We start from the raw sequence: 17,611 nt of genomic DNA, 5'->3' as shown, positions 1-17,611 counted from the left end.
AAACTCAGGCGAAACCTTGGATTTTCATTGTATTTTAAACACATTTCAATCAAGGGTGTTTGAAGTCAAAACCTGAGTTCATACTCAAGTTTTACAATTGGCCCATGCTTGTACAACACTACTGAAACCCTTGACAATTCTAGCATCCAGAATTTGAGGTATGTCTGTAGCTCAGCCCTAGGACCCATCAGGTTATGAGAAATCTTAACTCTTGAGTTCACTGCATACCATGTGAGGTGCTTAGCACCTCCCAGGTTTGGCTGCTTAACAAAAAACTTCTTAAAAACACAAATGTAGACTTCCAAGTGAAAAAAGTAAGCATCAAACAGCAAGAAAAGCAATAATCTTGTTGCACCTATATATACATTTTAGGTTTCATTTTGGGGGGGGCTTTTTTTTAACATAGATATTCCTAAATAAAGTAAACCAGAATCTCTCTCCCTGCCATTTTTTCTTTTTTTTTTTTTTAAGGAAAAACTTATTTTCATGTTTCATTTCATTATCAAGAACAGACCTACAGACTGTTTTTTCCATTTTATCCCTATTTTCAAGCACAAATACAGCAGCACTTTATTAAATAATCCTCCACTAAACTCCATTTTTTGCCATCTTTGTCAGAAGATTATAATCCTCAGAGAAAATAATCAAGATTCCATAAATCTTCAATTATAAATCTCACTTTTAGTCACTTGCTGCTTTTCTCCACCAAAAGGCCTATATGGAAGACTGCCTCGTTTATTCTGGAGAATAAGGAGAATCATCCTACAAGGACTGTTTCCTGCAAACTATTTTTTGAATTACAGATCAATAAAATAGATCCTATTTTTTTTTTGTACCTATAACCAAACATTTACGTCCATCTATCCATCCCTAACATTTATATGGTCTTTATTACTGATGAAATTATTTATTTTATGGTCTAACACTTATCATAACTAGTTTCATGTAATTAGGGCAGCATTATTAATTATATTTTCTAGGTGGAAAACAGAGGCACAAAGAAACTGAATGAGGCATAATTTCACACAAGTCTTTATCAAATTTGCTATTGCACCTTCACAACTAGCTTACTACTTTCTATATGTTCAATATACTTAAATTTGTTTCAAAAACCTGTGTATAGCTTATGTTTTAAAAAGATAAGCAGTGAGAGATAAAAATTATTGAGTATCTAATTTCAGCAGTTATAAATCAATATTGCCACTTTCAAATATTCAGAAATTATGAGTTTCAAAATATACAAAAGGAACGTGTTTCCTTTGGGTGGCCTTCTGCTATTAACATTTTAATGGATCAAATTTCAATTTTTTTCTCTGCAAAACACAATTAAAAGCTTATTTAACAGAGAAGTTCAGGTAAGATGATAAAATTCCAGATGCTAAAGATATAAGAAAAGAATGTAAATTATCATGAGATTTGGGGTGTAGGGTGGGAAGACAATGCAAAAGCTCACAATAGTTATCAACATGATTAATACAGGGTTTCCCATTCAGTTGTCCGGGACCACAAATGACTACAGTAGTTCCTTATTTCTCCTTTCAATTCCTTTATGTTGGTTCTATATTCTTTAGAAGGCAAACTTCCTTGCCCTTTTAATTCCCTTCTTTGCCTAACCTCCTCCTTCCATTACCTTTTTCTTCACTGACAAACTTTATTTCTCCTGTGTCATTTCCGGTATTTTCGAAGTAGCTGATGGTCCCTTCCCTTCCCCTCCAAACACATCTACTTTATTGGGATTAGGAGAAATCCAATGCATGTTATCCTCAACAGGGTGCACACGCATACAAAAGCCAAACACAGAATATTGTGCTGTTTCTTGAATTTCTAGACCTGCTCTTTGAAAGACACTCTTATCTAAAATCTCCCTATCAAAATTTAAAAGTGCAACTATGTGTACATCAAAAAAGAAATATACTTGATCTACTTAGGTTTATACAAAGTATAGTATAAAACTAACTAAAAAAATAGCACATCCCAAACAGTGAAGATGAAAATCTGAACTGAAGTTGAAATGATTTTTTTGGATATATATGCTAAATTATCTTTTTTACTATTGTAGTCCAGGTCTATAATTTAAAAAAGGTATGTATTTGTAGATAAATATGGCAGTACAGTAGGCAGAAGAACCATTTCTACTTCACACAATTCACTTCACCTCCTATTTAACAAATAGTGTCCTAATTCTTCAAATGGCTTCCTGCAATTCTAGAAGGATGCCCAGGTAGTTTTCACTACATGATATAGTAGGTCTAGTGTTACCTTAATATCCATACAAAGCTATTCAATCTGCACAAATAGTTTCTGCAGCTGTCAAGCATTTGACAACTGACCGAGCATAAGAGAAAGCAGTTTAAACAATTAAGCCCAGTCTGTCTGCAGCTGACCTCGTATGGCCATATACCTGCAAAAACTCCACCTAAGTTGCAGTGGGACTCTGAAAAGTGGAGCAGTTCACCAAAGTATAACAACTTGCAGTACCTAAATGTTGACATAAGAGAAAGAAATAATCAGAGGGAAAAAGAAAACCACTTATCTTCTCAAGGGAATCCATCAGGGCTCAGTGACAACACATGATGTTTCTTAATAATCTAAAATTCAGTATCGCTAAAGGGATAATGTTCTAAAACAGGAATATATTAATTCAGGATTGTCTGCTTAAAAAATATAGTTCCCCCATGTATTTCCTTTAAGCACCCTGACGATAATGGCGGATAGTATTTTCCTTTATTGCTTTTAATTAAGCTTTGTCCACTAACAAGTTTTGACTTCCATTTGAACATCATTTCAATAAATTAAATACCTCAATAATTCTGTGTTCCTATTTTAGGGGGGGAAAAAAAGTGTCCAAACACAGACGACTAATCCACTTGTTTATAACAGAGCCAGTTTTGAACAAAAATGTCTGTTTAACAACAAATGTGACGTTCGACTTTTATCCTAGAGAAATGTTATCATTCCATAAAAAGGATGACTAATGAAACATGTTTTAAAGAACATTTTACTGAGGATTTTGTGTTTCAAGATTTCAGATAATTATTTATGTGCATTTAACAATAATAAAATAGAGGAAAAAATATTGCTTGAAAATATAAACTCAAAATGATCAATTTAACATTTATTTTGAACATTTCACTGAGATGTACTCATTCCTACAAACCGCTTTACTCTTCACATAAATTCTGCTTTGAGGAAAGTTCTCATTACTAAGTTCTATCTCATACCTAGTTTATTATTATTGATTTTGGTGACAGGTTTGTAGATGCCTGTTGCAGGAAGGATGCCACTCGACTGAGTGCTGTTCCACACATATCAAGAGACAACCCACTGCCTCAAAGCACTCACCATCCACTTTGAAGCAAGAATCAATGAGTGTGGTGGAAAAAGACAAGGGGCAAAGTAGCTGGCTTAGAAACAAGTGATCTTCCAGCTACATGAGACAATGAAAAACTATATAAAGGTCCCTGTCCCTAGAAATACAATTCTTCTATGTTGATCATTTGGAGTAATTACAGTGCCCAACCAAAAGTAGTTGTCCCCCCACAAAAAACCTGACACAGAAGGGTTAGATGTCTGCCACTGGCTTTGAACCAACAGAACTGTCCTGCTGTTCAACAATAAAGGCTCATGGGGTTTATGTCCTCGTCCCACATTCAGACCCTGATGCTGAAATCACATTAAATGGCTTCACCACGCTACAGGGACTTCATTAGCATACAGGTATTAACAATGAAAACAGAGGATAAAGAGATGGCTGTTTATTGATTCACATAAATTAGATAATGGAAGGTACAGCTGTACACAAAGCATAGAAAAGGAGTGGAGGTAGCTGAAAGACTGAAGATCTACTGGATAGATGAGACTGGTACCAGGACTAGACCACAGGTAGGGGGTGATAAAACAAAACAAAAGATCATGTAAGGGAGGGCGGTTGTGAAGAGTCTTGGAAGGTTAAAAGCTTGAATGCAGTGCACTGAAATGGGAAAAAACAGTGGAAAATGTTGAAGAGTGAAGCCAGCAGAAGAAAAATCAGCCAAGATTATACTAGCAGCTGGCTCACTTAAATTAGTGGTTTTGTATGCAACAACATATATCTGAGAATATTTTAAAAATTTATTCTGCAGCTGATATTTTTCTCCAGGATGAAATTTAAAAATAAAATGTTTGCAAGGACTTGCATTGACTTTTAAGGGATGAAATATAAAATTTCATTCCCCAAATCCTCTTCATCTCTATGTACACATATATATGTTGATTTAATTACCTACATTGCCAAAAACTTCATACCCTCACTTGAATTGGAGATTGTTACCTGGCCAGGCTATGAATTAGCACACCAGGACATATAACATTGGTTGGGACAACCGAAAACCAGTATCCTTCTCAGACATTAGGTTGCCTTGCACTTTTTCATGATTTGTATTGACAATACAATGCAGTATTTCCCTCCCTCCCTCCTCCAAAATGTAGATATGTTCCAACAACTCAGATGAATTACTAAATCTAAAAATTATTCAGCTTTTAAGGAGCAGTATCATTACGGTATTGGGAAAAGTCTTTTTCTGTTCAGTGGTTGTAATTTTTTGCAATCTTAAAATTCTTAGGAGAAAAAAAAGGAAAAAAAAAGGGGGAAGCACTGGAATTCTTGTTTCTATAGAAATGGTTTCTGCCACCCAGGGCTGAATATTTACATTCAAGCAAATAATATGAACCAAATAAGAAAGAACCGTATGTGAAAACTTGCAGAAATAAATAGTTCATATCTGCTTTTAAAATATATCGGATGAAGCATACCTGTATACGTTGTGGTAGAGAGAGGCCTGAATCTGCAGGGACAATCTGTATTCGTTGTGGTGTCCCATCCATTAGTGTTTGTGTAACAGCTCCCTGGGAATGGGTAACCTAGAAAGAAGAAACAAATGTAATGGATTGGCAGTGGATACACTACCTGAAGGATGGATACACTATCTTAACCGAGGAAACCTTAAGGTTTCACCAACTTCTCATTTCTCTGCACAAAGCTATGGGAAGTCTAACACTCTTACCGTATAAGGAACACAAATGCTTGTAATCTAATTTAATAGCTTAATTTTGCTAGTTAGAAAATTGTTTGTTTCACTGTTTTAAACCCATTTTGAAATACCTTCCAATTCGAAATTTAGAAACACTTTAAGTAAAACAATTAATTGTTGACAAGTCCATGTAAGTCAATCAGACTGAATATTTATTACTGTTGATGTTCATGAGACACAATACCTTTCATCATAGCTGTGCTACATTTACACTAAAATACTTTTACCTTAATGGCTTACTTAAAGTGACAAAAGAATTTTCAGTGTGGAAACACAGCAATTGGCCTTTTCTGTTCTGTCTTTCTGTTAAAGCAGCAAAACCAGAACAACAGAATTCTATCCTGGGGAACTATCAAGAAAGTTAGAGAAAATGAATGTTGGCAGGCAGTGTATCTTAAACCAAATTTAAATCTCTGTGTGAATGCTCTCAGACACAATTTCTGGAAGTGTTTTAATGATTATAAATATTTTTAAAATTCTTTACATGCTTTAGCCATAGGTATATAGGGGAAGGTATTATTCATTACATTATTTGTCAGTAAAAATTAAGAAGTACAGCTGCTATTTGTAAAGGCTTGAAGAGAAAGGCCAGACTTTTTGTAGTACAAAGGAAGTTTGTCTTCACAGAGTTTACAGATACCTTCAAACTGAAATTTTTGTCTTAAATTCCCAAGTAACTCCGCAAACTTTTTGCAGTTCAAAAACTCTGGACCATGCTGCAATTCTGTATTAATAATAATTCCCAGTATTTACACCACCATAAAAATGCTCCTCTTCAACTGCCCCCCCCCCAAGAATTAATATAGAAAATATATATCTATATCGCAGTAAAGGTACTGTTTCATAACAGGTTGAGAACTTTTTTGTTCCTCCTGGATCAGCTTCCTGATTTTGCAACCATACCGCCATGCAAATGCTAGTACCAGCAGAAGAAAGGAGGCAAGAAGATGCAGTTGGAGATGAGCATGAGAAGGGGAAGGCGCGGTGGGTAAGACTTCCCCTTACAGCAGAAACAGAAGCTCCCATCAGCCTAAGCTGATTTTGAAATTTTACCCATAAAGGCATTACTTTTGCTACCAGTCTCAGCTCTCATAACCTACTTGCTCCTACCCCTTCAGCTTGGTAAGTGAAACTGGTTGGTTAGTCATTCAGTGATCTGGAATAGGACACTGATGCAGGTTAAAAAGCAGCCCAGCCAAGAGACAGACAAACAAAGGCTATTCTTAGCATAGCTCAAACCTTCTATCCAGATCTCCACAATGCTCAGGAGCAGACGCATCAGAGCAAATGAGAGAGTGGGATTAAGCAGCTGGGGGGATCGCTTAAACTGCCAGCACCATCAAAAGAAATGCTTGTCAAACCACTGCCCAAGCCATTTTCGAACACTGCTTTCTAAAAATACCCGATTTTTCATGAGCATGAATACTTTCCATATTCAAACACTTCATCTGCTTCTTTGCTTAAGTAAAGGACAAAGAAGCGTTCATTATACAGCAACATTTACAGTTTGGAAGAGATGCTTTCAACCACTGAAATTCTGCATCAGCCTTTCAAATGACATGAACACATGGTGATTTACAGGCAATTGGAGTTTTATGTGAATTTATCTTTGCTTTACAAAATAAGCTACATATTCCAGGACTGTTTTACATTTGCTCCCTTAAAATGTCATGATCTACATGCTGTATAAGCAAAACTGCTCTTCAACCCTATAAAATGCCAGCTTGACAGTTTTACTTCTATACAGAATACAGTTCTTTTTATTGCAGTGAAAAAAAATACTGATAAGAATAACCACAATATTTTTTTAAAATTATATTTTGTACTTGTATGACAGACTCTGTTTCAAATACATAGCTTTCCTCTGTTACTGTTACCTGGCACAACTGTGGAAACAAACCACCAATTACTTAGCGTACCCAACCACAGATTAAAGAAAGAAGATTGCTGCAGGCTCTTGACAGACAACTTCCCTACATGAATCAAGGAATGTGATCTTGATGTAGAAACATGAATTATCCCACACTCAGCAAAAGATGCCTAGCAGTTGGCAGAATTTGAGAAAAGATAAACATTGTGCAATGCTCCATATAGGCAGGGCTATAAATTCTTCTTCTTAATAAGTTTTGCTTTTATGCTAAAAAGCCCTAAACTAACAAATACATGTTTGTGAACATTATCATAAAACCGTTTGTGATAATTTTGTGTTTTAAAATGCTTCATGAACAAGAATTAATATTATAAACAAATCAAAACCTATGTCACAGAACACTTTTGACCATTATTTCAATGAGCACTTTCTATTCTCCTCAGAATGGGAACACCTGTCTTTTTCCTTTCATGTTCTACTTATGTAGATTTTTCTTGTAAATTCAATTAAAACTATTTCAACGTTGAAGAGAATTACAAATGCTAGCAAAAATACCACTGAAGTTCCATAGACCTTAAACTGTGGTTTTCAATGCTTACATTGAATAGGAACACCACCAAGCAATTACAGCCAGTAGGTCACAGGTAGGTTGGAACGTAAGATACTACACAAAGGCCCCTGTAAGACCGCTTTACTTGCTGACTCCACCTTTCATGCAGTGCACTCATGCATGGCATGCAAGTTTGAAAGTAATTTTGGCTTAGGGAGTCCCACCTTGCACTGCCCCGGGCGATGCTTTTCAGTCCTTCTAACCACATGCCAGGTTGGGCTGCACCTTGCACCAGATAAGGGAACTGACCACAACTGGGAGGGAGAAGACCTTCCTCCACTATCCCATAATTTTTTTTTTTTCAGTTTTGTCCACCATGCAGAGACAGAGCTTACATAAGCCAGACTAGCATGGTATGAGAAGAAGTGGCTAGGGGAGGACTGGGGAACACTTAAGCCGCACTGCTGCCAAATAAGAGGTGACGGTCTCAGGCTCAGTAAAACTTTGCTAAAGGACAAATCCTAATCTACACTGCTGACAAAATGATATCCATGAAAACTCTAAGGCTGCAGTTTCACCATGAACAGGACCAGCCAACAGCTCTCTGCAGTGTCACACCTCCAATCCCTCCGTCTTCTCCCCTGCCTCCCCTTGCCTACCAGCCACCTCCTTTCCGCTGGCTCTGGTACTCATTAGAGCCTTCTCAGACCCCACTCAATGCACTAACCCAGCAGAAAACCTTCCACTTGTTTTGGCTGGGTTAATTTCTACACTAACAGCAAGCTAAGTAAGGTAAGAAACAGAAGAAGGACCTTCCCTCTCCCACGGCACTGAGATACTAAGTCAGCTCAGTGTCTCATGGAATTGTATTATAAAATTGAGAAACAACCCTCAGAGAGGCTAAAAACCATCATCACACCATTCTCTTTTCTGACTGGAACGTACACTCCAGCTAGCTTTGACTAGCCTGTACTTTCAAAAAAAATAACAAAACAAGAAAACCCAGGAAATACAGCCCTATTTAGACCTCCACAAGGAATTATATTACTAAAACAAAACTACACTAGACACACCATTCTCACCTACAAAGAGGACAAGTGAGAAAAAGAAAACACTATACATCACATAAATCACTTACGTCCTTTGAGATAGACTTAGCAACACTCAGAGGCTACAATAAAAGCATAAGACTTTGTACAGAATAGAATTAACCATCCCGCCACCCCCTTTCTATTTGAAATCAAGATTGAGAGGAACTAAAATTACTTGAAAATTATGTCTATGTCTAGACAAGAAATCAAGAGTGGATACTTCAAGTTAAAAAATACAATTTATTTAAGATAAATAAGTTACTGCTTTTATGTAATTTAAACTGGTGCTGATTTTAAATAGATTATGCTATGATGAAATCTTCTAGATAAGTATATATACTCTTATCCCCACTCCCAAACTATCTGTGCATCTCTGGAAGTTCTCTGGCTGCAGTACACAGATTCTGCACACAGGTTACAGAAAATTAAAACCAGAAGTTAGCAGAAACAAAAGTTCAATCTTCCTCGTGACTTATACCAAACACCAACAAACATTTTACAGTGAAGAGCATGGCAAACCTTTATTAGTGAAAACAAAAATGACAACTGAAGCAATTGCTTAGTTGGAAAGTAAAAGCTATGTACTGACAACTCTGAAAGTGAGCAAATCAATTATACAACCAGACAGCTCTCTGAAGACCACCACAGGCCCAAAAAGCAGAGCTGAACAGCTAGTCACTTACTGGAAACACTGCTAGATTTTCCTTCGCTTCATTTCTGTGGGGCAAACTTTGGCAAAAAAGACTTTGCAGCATAACTTTAAAATGGACATAAGTTCTAGTCTTCCATGGGAGAGTCTCTGGAAGCTTTGGGTGTACTAAAAATTACTTTCTCTTGTAATTTTGGTTTTTACATATCAGTCATTCAATGTCTCTTAAATAGGACTCAAAATTTATGTACCTCTCCCATTTGCTGTTCAAAAATTTGATGGGCCAGTTCCTCTATGGTTGCCATGATCTTTAATCACCAGAATTTCCTGTCAAAGAAAGGAAAGAAGATGCTTAACATCTATAGCCTCAAAAGTAAAAATATCTTGGGGAAAAAACAGTTCACATAAGTAAAGTATGTTCATTGTTGTCTGAAAGTGACAACCCTGCAGAATTTAAAGTTTGATTATACTATAAAAGTAATAATTTGTTTTCTATTTGTAAAATTTTGTATCTTTTTACTCAAATAACTCACACAGAGACTTTCTATTTTTCCTCCTCTGCTTTCCCAAAGAGCAGCAATATAATAAACTCCCTGTGAGAACAGAAGTGTATTACTGACCATGACATCAGCAGGGACATAAATAACATCTTAAAAAATGGAACAGAGCCAGTTTTGTTAATGCAAATCAAGGGGGGGAATCTAACTTCTGAGCTCATACTGATTTTTCAGTATTAATAGGAATGCTTGAAGGTCAATTTTTTGAATTAATAGGAGGCACTACTTGGGAGGCAGAAAATAAACATGTTTAAAAAAAGATGCTGCTTTGTTATCAGTACTGTAGTTACAGCATAAGAAGTCCAAAACTTCATAAGAAGAATTTTGTAGGATGTAACACTACATTAATGCAGTGTAAAGCATTCAGAGGTATGTCTTGTTTGTTTGCATATCGATTTACAAATATTCACTAGGCAGTACTTAAGAAGAACATATACAAATTATGAAGCACCATAAACACTTGATTTTCCTGACAAAAGCTTTATTAAAAACACCGTAACACCTACTCCTTGTATGAACAAAGACAGTACTCGTACACTAAAGGATGTGTCTATATACTAAATTTGCTTTGTTTCAAATACACAATGTACCCAGGTTATACAGCCTCCTCATTGCAGACAAAGTTATAAAGATGTTTAATACCAACCCACATATTCCTGTATTAACATAAGAATAAATGGTGTCAGTACAAAGGATTTTTTACACAGTATAAAAGATTTATTTATTTATTAAGCAGGAATGGTGCTGCGTAAGCATACAAAAAGTCAGAATGCTAATGACAGCAGTTACATATGTAGAAAAACTGTATATATAGCTAGTTGGTTCTCACTCTCTAACTTTGCTAGAAATCCTAGGAACTATCTCCCACCCCAGTGATCTCTAAACTTTCCCAATCAACTATGAAAATAAAAAGCTCATTTTGCTCTTATAATTGGAAAGAGAGATCTGTTTTGACTAGGGCAAGAATTGCAGGCCTTGCAAGTGTGCATAGTGGTATACTAAACCCTGATCGATGTGTGGAAGAGAAGACTATGGAAATATTTGGGCACTGCAGACCATTCTTTGTCACCCACCAGCATGCTGCATTTAGTTAAATTAAGACAAAAGATGACGGGCATATGCATAAAACATATGAGACTGAAGCTTATGTTGAAAAGCATTATCACCTTAGAAGATCTAATACATGTCAGCGCCCTTGCTGCAGCATTCTATTAACCTACTTCTGCATGCCCCGAGCTGCAGCACAATCACTATGCAAAGAGCACTTTCAAGTCAGCCAATGTATTCTACCAGATGTTTTCTTCTTTTAAATAAAATACTTACTAGCAACAAGATATTGCATTGTTTACACACACAGTGACAGAAATTAGTATTACTTTATTAAAAAAAAACAAAAAAGCTAAAAAGGAAAGCTTAACCTCTTAAAAGCAAATTACAGAACTGTTTAGCAAGACAGACACACTTTTGGGTAAGGGAGATGTACGTTTTGCAAAAAGTTATTTCAGAGGAGGATCTTACTGCTTTGTGACAATTTGATGTACCAGAAATATTTTGCATATGATGATATTTTGCAAAAAATTAAGAGTAAACTAAGTAAAATGCTGAAATTCTAGTCTGATACCACTTTGAGTGGGGTTTGGGACTAGAGACTTCCTGATGTCCCTTCCCACCTTGAATATTCTACAACTAACAACTACAACTAAACTATTTTCTTAGCTATCAAAACAACAATTGCTTGCAATTGCAAAAAATTCCCAATATTCTGAAAGCACTTTGATTTGCAAAATCTTTTGACTGCCTCCATATAGGTCTATTGTGCAGGTATTTTCAAGGACACACTAAACAACTACCTAATTTTAAAAGTTTTACCTCACTGAGTGTCCAGTTTAAAGAGCTATGCACAAGAAAGCTTATTTTGAGCAGTTTAAACCAATTTTACGGAGAATACATGTTCCCCTATGTCAGCCTTTTGAGACAGCAGTAACATCTTCCGTCCTTCAATCACTCTCTAGCATTTTCTACATTATTTTCCCCAAAGAAATTAGACTACATCAATACCATTTTCCCATCAGAAAAGCCTGGTCTATAATCTTTCCCATAGCAAAGTATGATTATGACCTTCTCAATTTTAGTCGTATTTACCAACAAAGCCTACAGCTACTTTAATTTTATTTTATGCTTTTCTAAAACTCCTACTGTTTCAGCCTGCAGAATTAGCATGTTCCAGCAAGAATACTGAATACTAATTATTACTGCTATAGCTGTGTTGCACCAACTCAGCAGCACACAGAAATCAACAATACAGCACAGTGAAAAGAAAAGCTTAATTTATTGTTCATTTAGCAAAAGCTTACAGCCAAATACTGAACTTGCACAGGAAGCAAAATCTGGAAAATAACTTTTACAGAAATCAACTCAGACATGAAGAATTAAAAAAATTCTTACCTATCATATCTGTGGCACTGCAAAATTAGAATTAAAGATTCTCTTTAATGTTCTGTGTCATACAATTACTTTAAATTAACATATCAACACATTAATATTTTTGCCACAAACTCAGTAAATGAAAGATGGAGAGATCTGATTTCTCCAAGCCTTCATGAGTACTTTGTCTAGTGTCTTAACAAGGAAAAAAGTCTTGTCTTTTTAATGTTGCAGACTCATTACTACCTTATTCAAAACCATTCTGTCACCAAAAGGGCTAGCCTTAACCTGTATCTTGGCCTGAGTTTCCAGCCTCTCTCCCGGTGCCAGCACTGGTACATCTGTGACTTCACAGCCAGCAGCAAAGTTTTATTTTTGTCCGTGTTAGTTCTCAGCCCAAAGAATGACTTGCACTTGCTACATTACCATGCAAACGCTACTGCTGTACCAGTGGTGGAGGGGAACTGTAGATCACACCCTTCCACAGCAGCAGAAATTCACATCATCTTAAGCCATCTGGTCTCCCATACTTTCCCACAGCTCTATAAATTGTTGCAAGATGAGCCTTGGAGCTTACACTCACTTATTTTTGGACCTTACAGATGAACCTGATGAAGAAACAAGAAACAGAAGATGAAAAAAGCAACATACAGTCACAGGACAAAACAGGCAACACTTATGATGGTGAAGTGGCCTAGCAGAGACTTCTGGTCCATAAGCTGAGTTCTGTACAATTAGGAGATTGACAGGAATCTATCTTCTTGCCTCACCTCCTACTTCTAGGAAGAGTATTATTTTCTAATTATAAGAACCTTAATAGTCAAAGCTACTTTTAAAAACAATGCAAGGAAAACAATGCAGTTAGAAACGTTTCACACACATAAGCTTATTTAGAGCTAACCCTCATATTCTCTAGTAGAAACACTCTTCAGCACAGACATTTCAACCTCTTAGATTTCAGTCCTCCAGTTAACAGATACTGACCTTCTCAAGGCCCAACACCAAACTAAATAGCATCTCATCTTTGAGATGCTGGACTTTGTGTTCTTTGCCATGCTGCCAAATCCTCACCAGCAGCACAGCAAGAGTTTGTACTGGTTACGACAGAATTCTGTATTGGTGTGAACACCTGACTGTAACAAGATCTCTCTCACGTGAGCACAATGAATGGCTATGAGAGACACCGTGTATTTTTACCTCATTAATTCAGAGGATTATTAATTCAGTGTTATCAAACAGAGCTAATGAAGTATTGAAAACACTCAGCTCCCTCAAATCCAGAATTGGCCATAGGCACCCTTTATTTTTGCTGTTAGGAGCAATGTAAGTATACTCTGTTTTACTCTTAAGAGCAGTGGAAGAGGTTATCTAAAAGAGATTCCCTGTCTTGATGATGTATTATTTTTGCAGGAATCCTAAACTAGAGATGAGAAAAAAAGTAGGAAGGAATTTGGAACAGAATAGTGTTACTCAGCCACAACCTCCAGCACGTACTCAGTCATAGCAATACAGTCTGAACGACCCCCAAATAAGCAAAACTAAAGAAAACCCAAAGGGCAGTGGAAAGCAAATCCTTTGCCAAACTGTTTAGAATCAAATTGCTTTAAAGGTGATGATTGTTAAATAAAAACTTAATGAATTTACATCGGACTTTGAAAGCCTGACTAGATTAATATTTGCTAAACAAGTGATGCTCCTATCCTTCCCCAATCAGAAGAATTCTACTGGTCAAAAAGATTTTCTTTGAAATGTGATTCTCAAAACCAAGAGAAAGAAATCTGTGTTCACAAGAACTTTCAAATCCAGCTATTTCTGGACTTGAAGAATGTTACCTCTCAATTGAAAGCACCTTCAAAAAGGTTTTTCTCAACAACTATAATCTTTAGAGAATGACTTGTAAATGGCATAGCTCTCAGAAAAAAAAAACAAACCCTCAAAAAAGCATAACAAACACTTAAATGTCCATCATTGAGTGTCTCAATCACCACCTAAGGACAGCTTTTAAGAATGCTTCACTGTACACCTGACAGTGCATGTCGGATAAAAATAAATTATCTTACCTACAAGTAGTTAACAATAAAAATTGAAAAAATAAGAGGGAAACTCACCTTGAAACTCCATAAGTTCTTGATCATAGTCATGAATTCATCAGCTATGAGCTTGAAGCATGAATCCTATACATCCCAAACTTGCTGAGACACAGAAATCTCAAACCAAACCAAGAGCTTTTCAGTTGCTCATCCAATCATTCTGTGCTGCTAGTTAGATCATCCCACAGCTCAGAGGCATGCTTTTACAGTGTTGTCTTGGTAGGAGACAAAACCACTGACCTTCAGAATCAAGAGGTATGTGCTTTAAGGAATTACTTTGCACCTGCTAGTTAGTTCTCCGAAACTGCCCTCACAGCTAAGATACTTTAGTAAAACAAGTTAGCTTAAAAACCGAAAGCAGAACTAACATGTTTTACCTTGCAGTAAAGCAGTGAAAGAATACACATGTGTTCAACTATGATGCCCCAGCCATAGGGAAACTAACTCTCAGAGAAGCATAAACCGTTAGAAGTGAAATTTTGAAACTGTATCTAAAAGAGCCATCTGCTTCTCATTTGAACTAGACTTGTGTGAACAGAGTACTTCAGGCATGCAAACAAGACTGAACTCTTATGATGAAGAGGAATCTGGAGAATTGGTTGAAGCTGTCCTGCCTCTTCACACTGCCTGGAATAAGCACAAGGAAACTCAGCCCATGGACGCAGAACCAGCTGTCAAAGCAAGACAAATCATCTGAGCACGAGCACATAGGGCACGCATAAAATGGAAAAGGAATATACTCACTTGAGTAAGAATCTGCAACTACTATGGTCAGACCACAATGAAGAGTTGCTATGTAAAATTGAAAGAACATTTTTAATAGTTTGCATGAATTAGCAACATGTTGTTTCCTTAGCTCAGACTACTAAAATAAAAACATTCTTCTTGCTACAACTGTATGACTAGTAGCAATGCAAAATTTCTGAAGAGAAGCTGGTAGAGATACAGTATACACTAGCTCTTGATAACTTAGAAGATTAGCCCTGAAAACCATGTTGGTAATCAATAAAAATATTAAGCAAGCCGCCTCTGACATGCAGTTATTACAACCTATAAGCAGAAATCCATTGCCTAGAAAAATATTACAATGAAAGTATTGCAATAGCATAAAGTGTGTGTGCATGTATATATATATATATATTAAAAACTCAATTTCTGAGACTTAAATGGGATAATTGAAGAGATAGAATTTGTCAGTATACCTTTACAATTATGAAAAAAACCTTTGACTAACACAATAACTAGGTTCTTTCCTAGATATAATTAATATCAGTACCAACTGGCAACTGCTATGCTATGAAAGAACTATGAAAGCAGTTTTTTTAAATAGTGTTTACAACAGTAATTGATGCATTGGAAGAATGTACTCAGTTTTTCTGCATATTCTTGCATGCATTAGAACCTGGTAATTTGAGGCCTCTTTTGATGTGACATTAATCATCCTACTGGATTCTTTTTAGAAAACCTATCACTTTAACAAAAGGAAAGGGGTATTAGGCCTTCACATTTTTGTGTTAAAGTTTTGTCATTCAAAGCCATCACTAAATAATAATAACGATAAAATATATATATATACTCGGGGTTTTTGGCATGAAGCACCACCCTTCTGGTAAAGCCTTATTTATTCTATTTAATTGCAAGTTCAGTTTTTGAGGGTATTGGGCTTGTAATTACATGTTTTTGAGGATATAAAGCAGAGGTGTAAAGTTCTCGAGTTATAAATACTGATAAACCCATTTATGGAGAAGCTGTGAAACTTTAATTGCTTTGACTCACAAATTATTAAGTTTAAAAGCTCAGAGTTAAGTTAGAAACTGTCCTATTATAGGCATAAAATGTACTGGTGCATTTACACTGTTGCAACATTGCATTTTTAAACTTCTGTAGTGAAACAAGCCTGTAAACAGAACTAAACTTAAGACTGTTTAAAATGGATAAATGCCAATATATCCCTCCAGTGATTTTTTTTCTTAACACAGTGACTTCTTAAGACCAATGTACCTCAGGCCTGATCTATGGTTACACTGATTATGAGGATAGGATCTTACGCTGGCTTCACTTCAGCAGGTGAAATTCCTTTGTGTACAAAAGAGTAACTGGCAAGTTAATACTCCTTAACAGTCAGTTCCACTACAGGCTCTTGCCAGTGAGGTAAAACACCGATAACATCAAAGTCTCAGAAGCAGGCAACCAGTCCGAAACACTGGTCAGACTTTAATAGCGCATATAAGCGGAGACAGCATAGCTTGGAACGCCCCACTGAATTAATCCTCCATCTCATCATCAACCTTGAAGCGTACATGTGGATATGCTACTTTGGAACTGGTTGCTGAATCACCAGAGTATAGTGCCTTATTCTGAAGCTTGTCTTTACCGTTTGTGTTAAAACACCATGCAGTAAAGAGTACTGCTCAGCAACTGGCTCAACAGCACCTCGGTCATGTCAGGAGTTGCACTGAGGTCCTTTATTACTTATCACAGCTCTTAAAGCGAAGAGTGTAATCTTAATTTTGGCCCAAGGAGCTGGAATTTCCATGGACTTTAAGACAAAACTGTGAATGACGAGTGTCTTTTGACACTTTTAGCCTAAAATAAAGGCTAATGAAAATCAGGTTCCTCCCTCATTTACCTGACATGGCATAAGTGAGGCTATGGCTCACATCACTGCACAACTTCATGCACTGCAAACACATCCTTTGTAACCAGTATGACTTGCAATTACATACAATGAAAAAGTGATACATTTTACAGGATTATTCCCTTATATTTTCTATCTTTATTTTTTATAACGTGAAATTAAAGAGTACTACTGACAAGAATTTACAGATTAACTACATGATGTTTTATATTTTGACACTTGCAATTTCAAGTTGCGTAGACGTTCAGTAGTAGGTTCTTTTGTATGCCATTGCTTTATTTAACTCGGTGAACCCTAAACACCAGGGCACTAATTGACAAATCCACTATTTGTAACAATGTTACTCTGTACTGAAACGCCTTAGCTTAAATCACCTCCAGTAAACCACATGACTTTGTTCTGAAGAGCATGTACACTGGTGAAAAAAACCTCACCAACTTAAATGTTTAAAAGATAAACTTTCAGGCAGCGTTTCATGCCACAGCTCAACTGCTGAAATGGCTAGCTGAAACAGGCATTCCTATCCCACTCCCCATTTTTGCTTTATTATTTAATCTCTTCCAGTGCTGGCATTGGCATACACATAATGCTGTGAGGAGTCAGTTCAAGGAACTGAACTGGCAGAAACCTCTTTCTTATTTGTAAAGTCAGGGCATAGTTTCAAAGGCAGTCT

General features: G+C 36.4%; 1 protein-coding gene across 14 annotated transcripts in view; it reads right to left on the bottom strand.

Annotated features, from left to right (window-relative positions):
- The window catches only part of NR2C1 (nuclear receptor subfamily 2 group C member 1), a 54,017-nt gene that overhangs the window by 25,902 nt on the left and 10,504 nt on the right, over window positions 1-17,611 (bottom strand). For 3 of the 14 annotated variants that reach the window (XR_718621.2, XM_069773321.1, XM_069773331.1), the window contains exons 1-4: window positions 14,319-14,405; window positions 12,637-12,818; window positions 9,481-9,556; window positions 4,792-4,899 (exon numbers count right to left, since the gene is read on the bottom strand). Coding sequence is in view for 13 of the 14 variants with exons in the window: in XM_069773321.1 (XP_069629422.1) it covers window positions 4,792-4,899; window positions 9,481-9,534 (162 nt within the window). In the remaining variant the exon portion in view is untranslated. Of the gene's footprint in view, window positions 1-4,791; window positions 4,900-9,480; window positions 9,557-12,636; window positions 12,819-14,318; window positions 14,406-17,611 lie in introns of those variants that run through there. The other 11 variants (XM_069773328.1, XM_069773333.1, XM_069773330.1 and 8 more) reach the window with 7 other exon arrangements.

This window comes from Haliaeetus albicilla, chromosome 28 (genome assembly GCF_947461875.1).
Source record: "Haliaeetus albicilla chromosome 28, bHalAlb1.1, whole genome shotgun sequence".
Taxonomy (NCBI): Eukaryota; Metazoa; Chordata; class Aves; order Accipitriformes; family Accipitridae; genus Haliaeetus; species Haliaeetus albicilla.
Note: the sequence above shows the minus strand (reverse complement) of the source record. Positions and strands in the feature narration are given on the sequence as shown.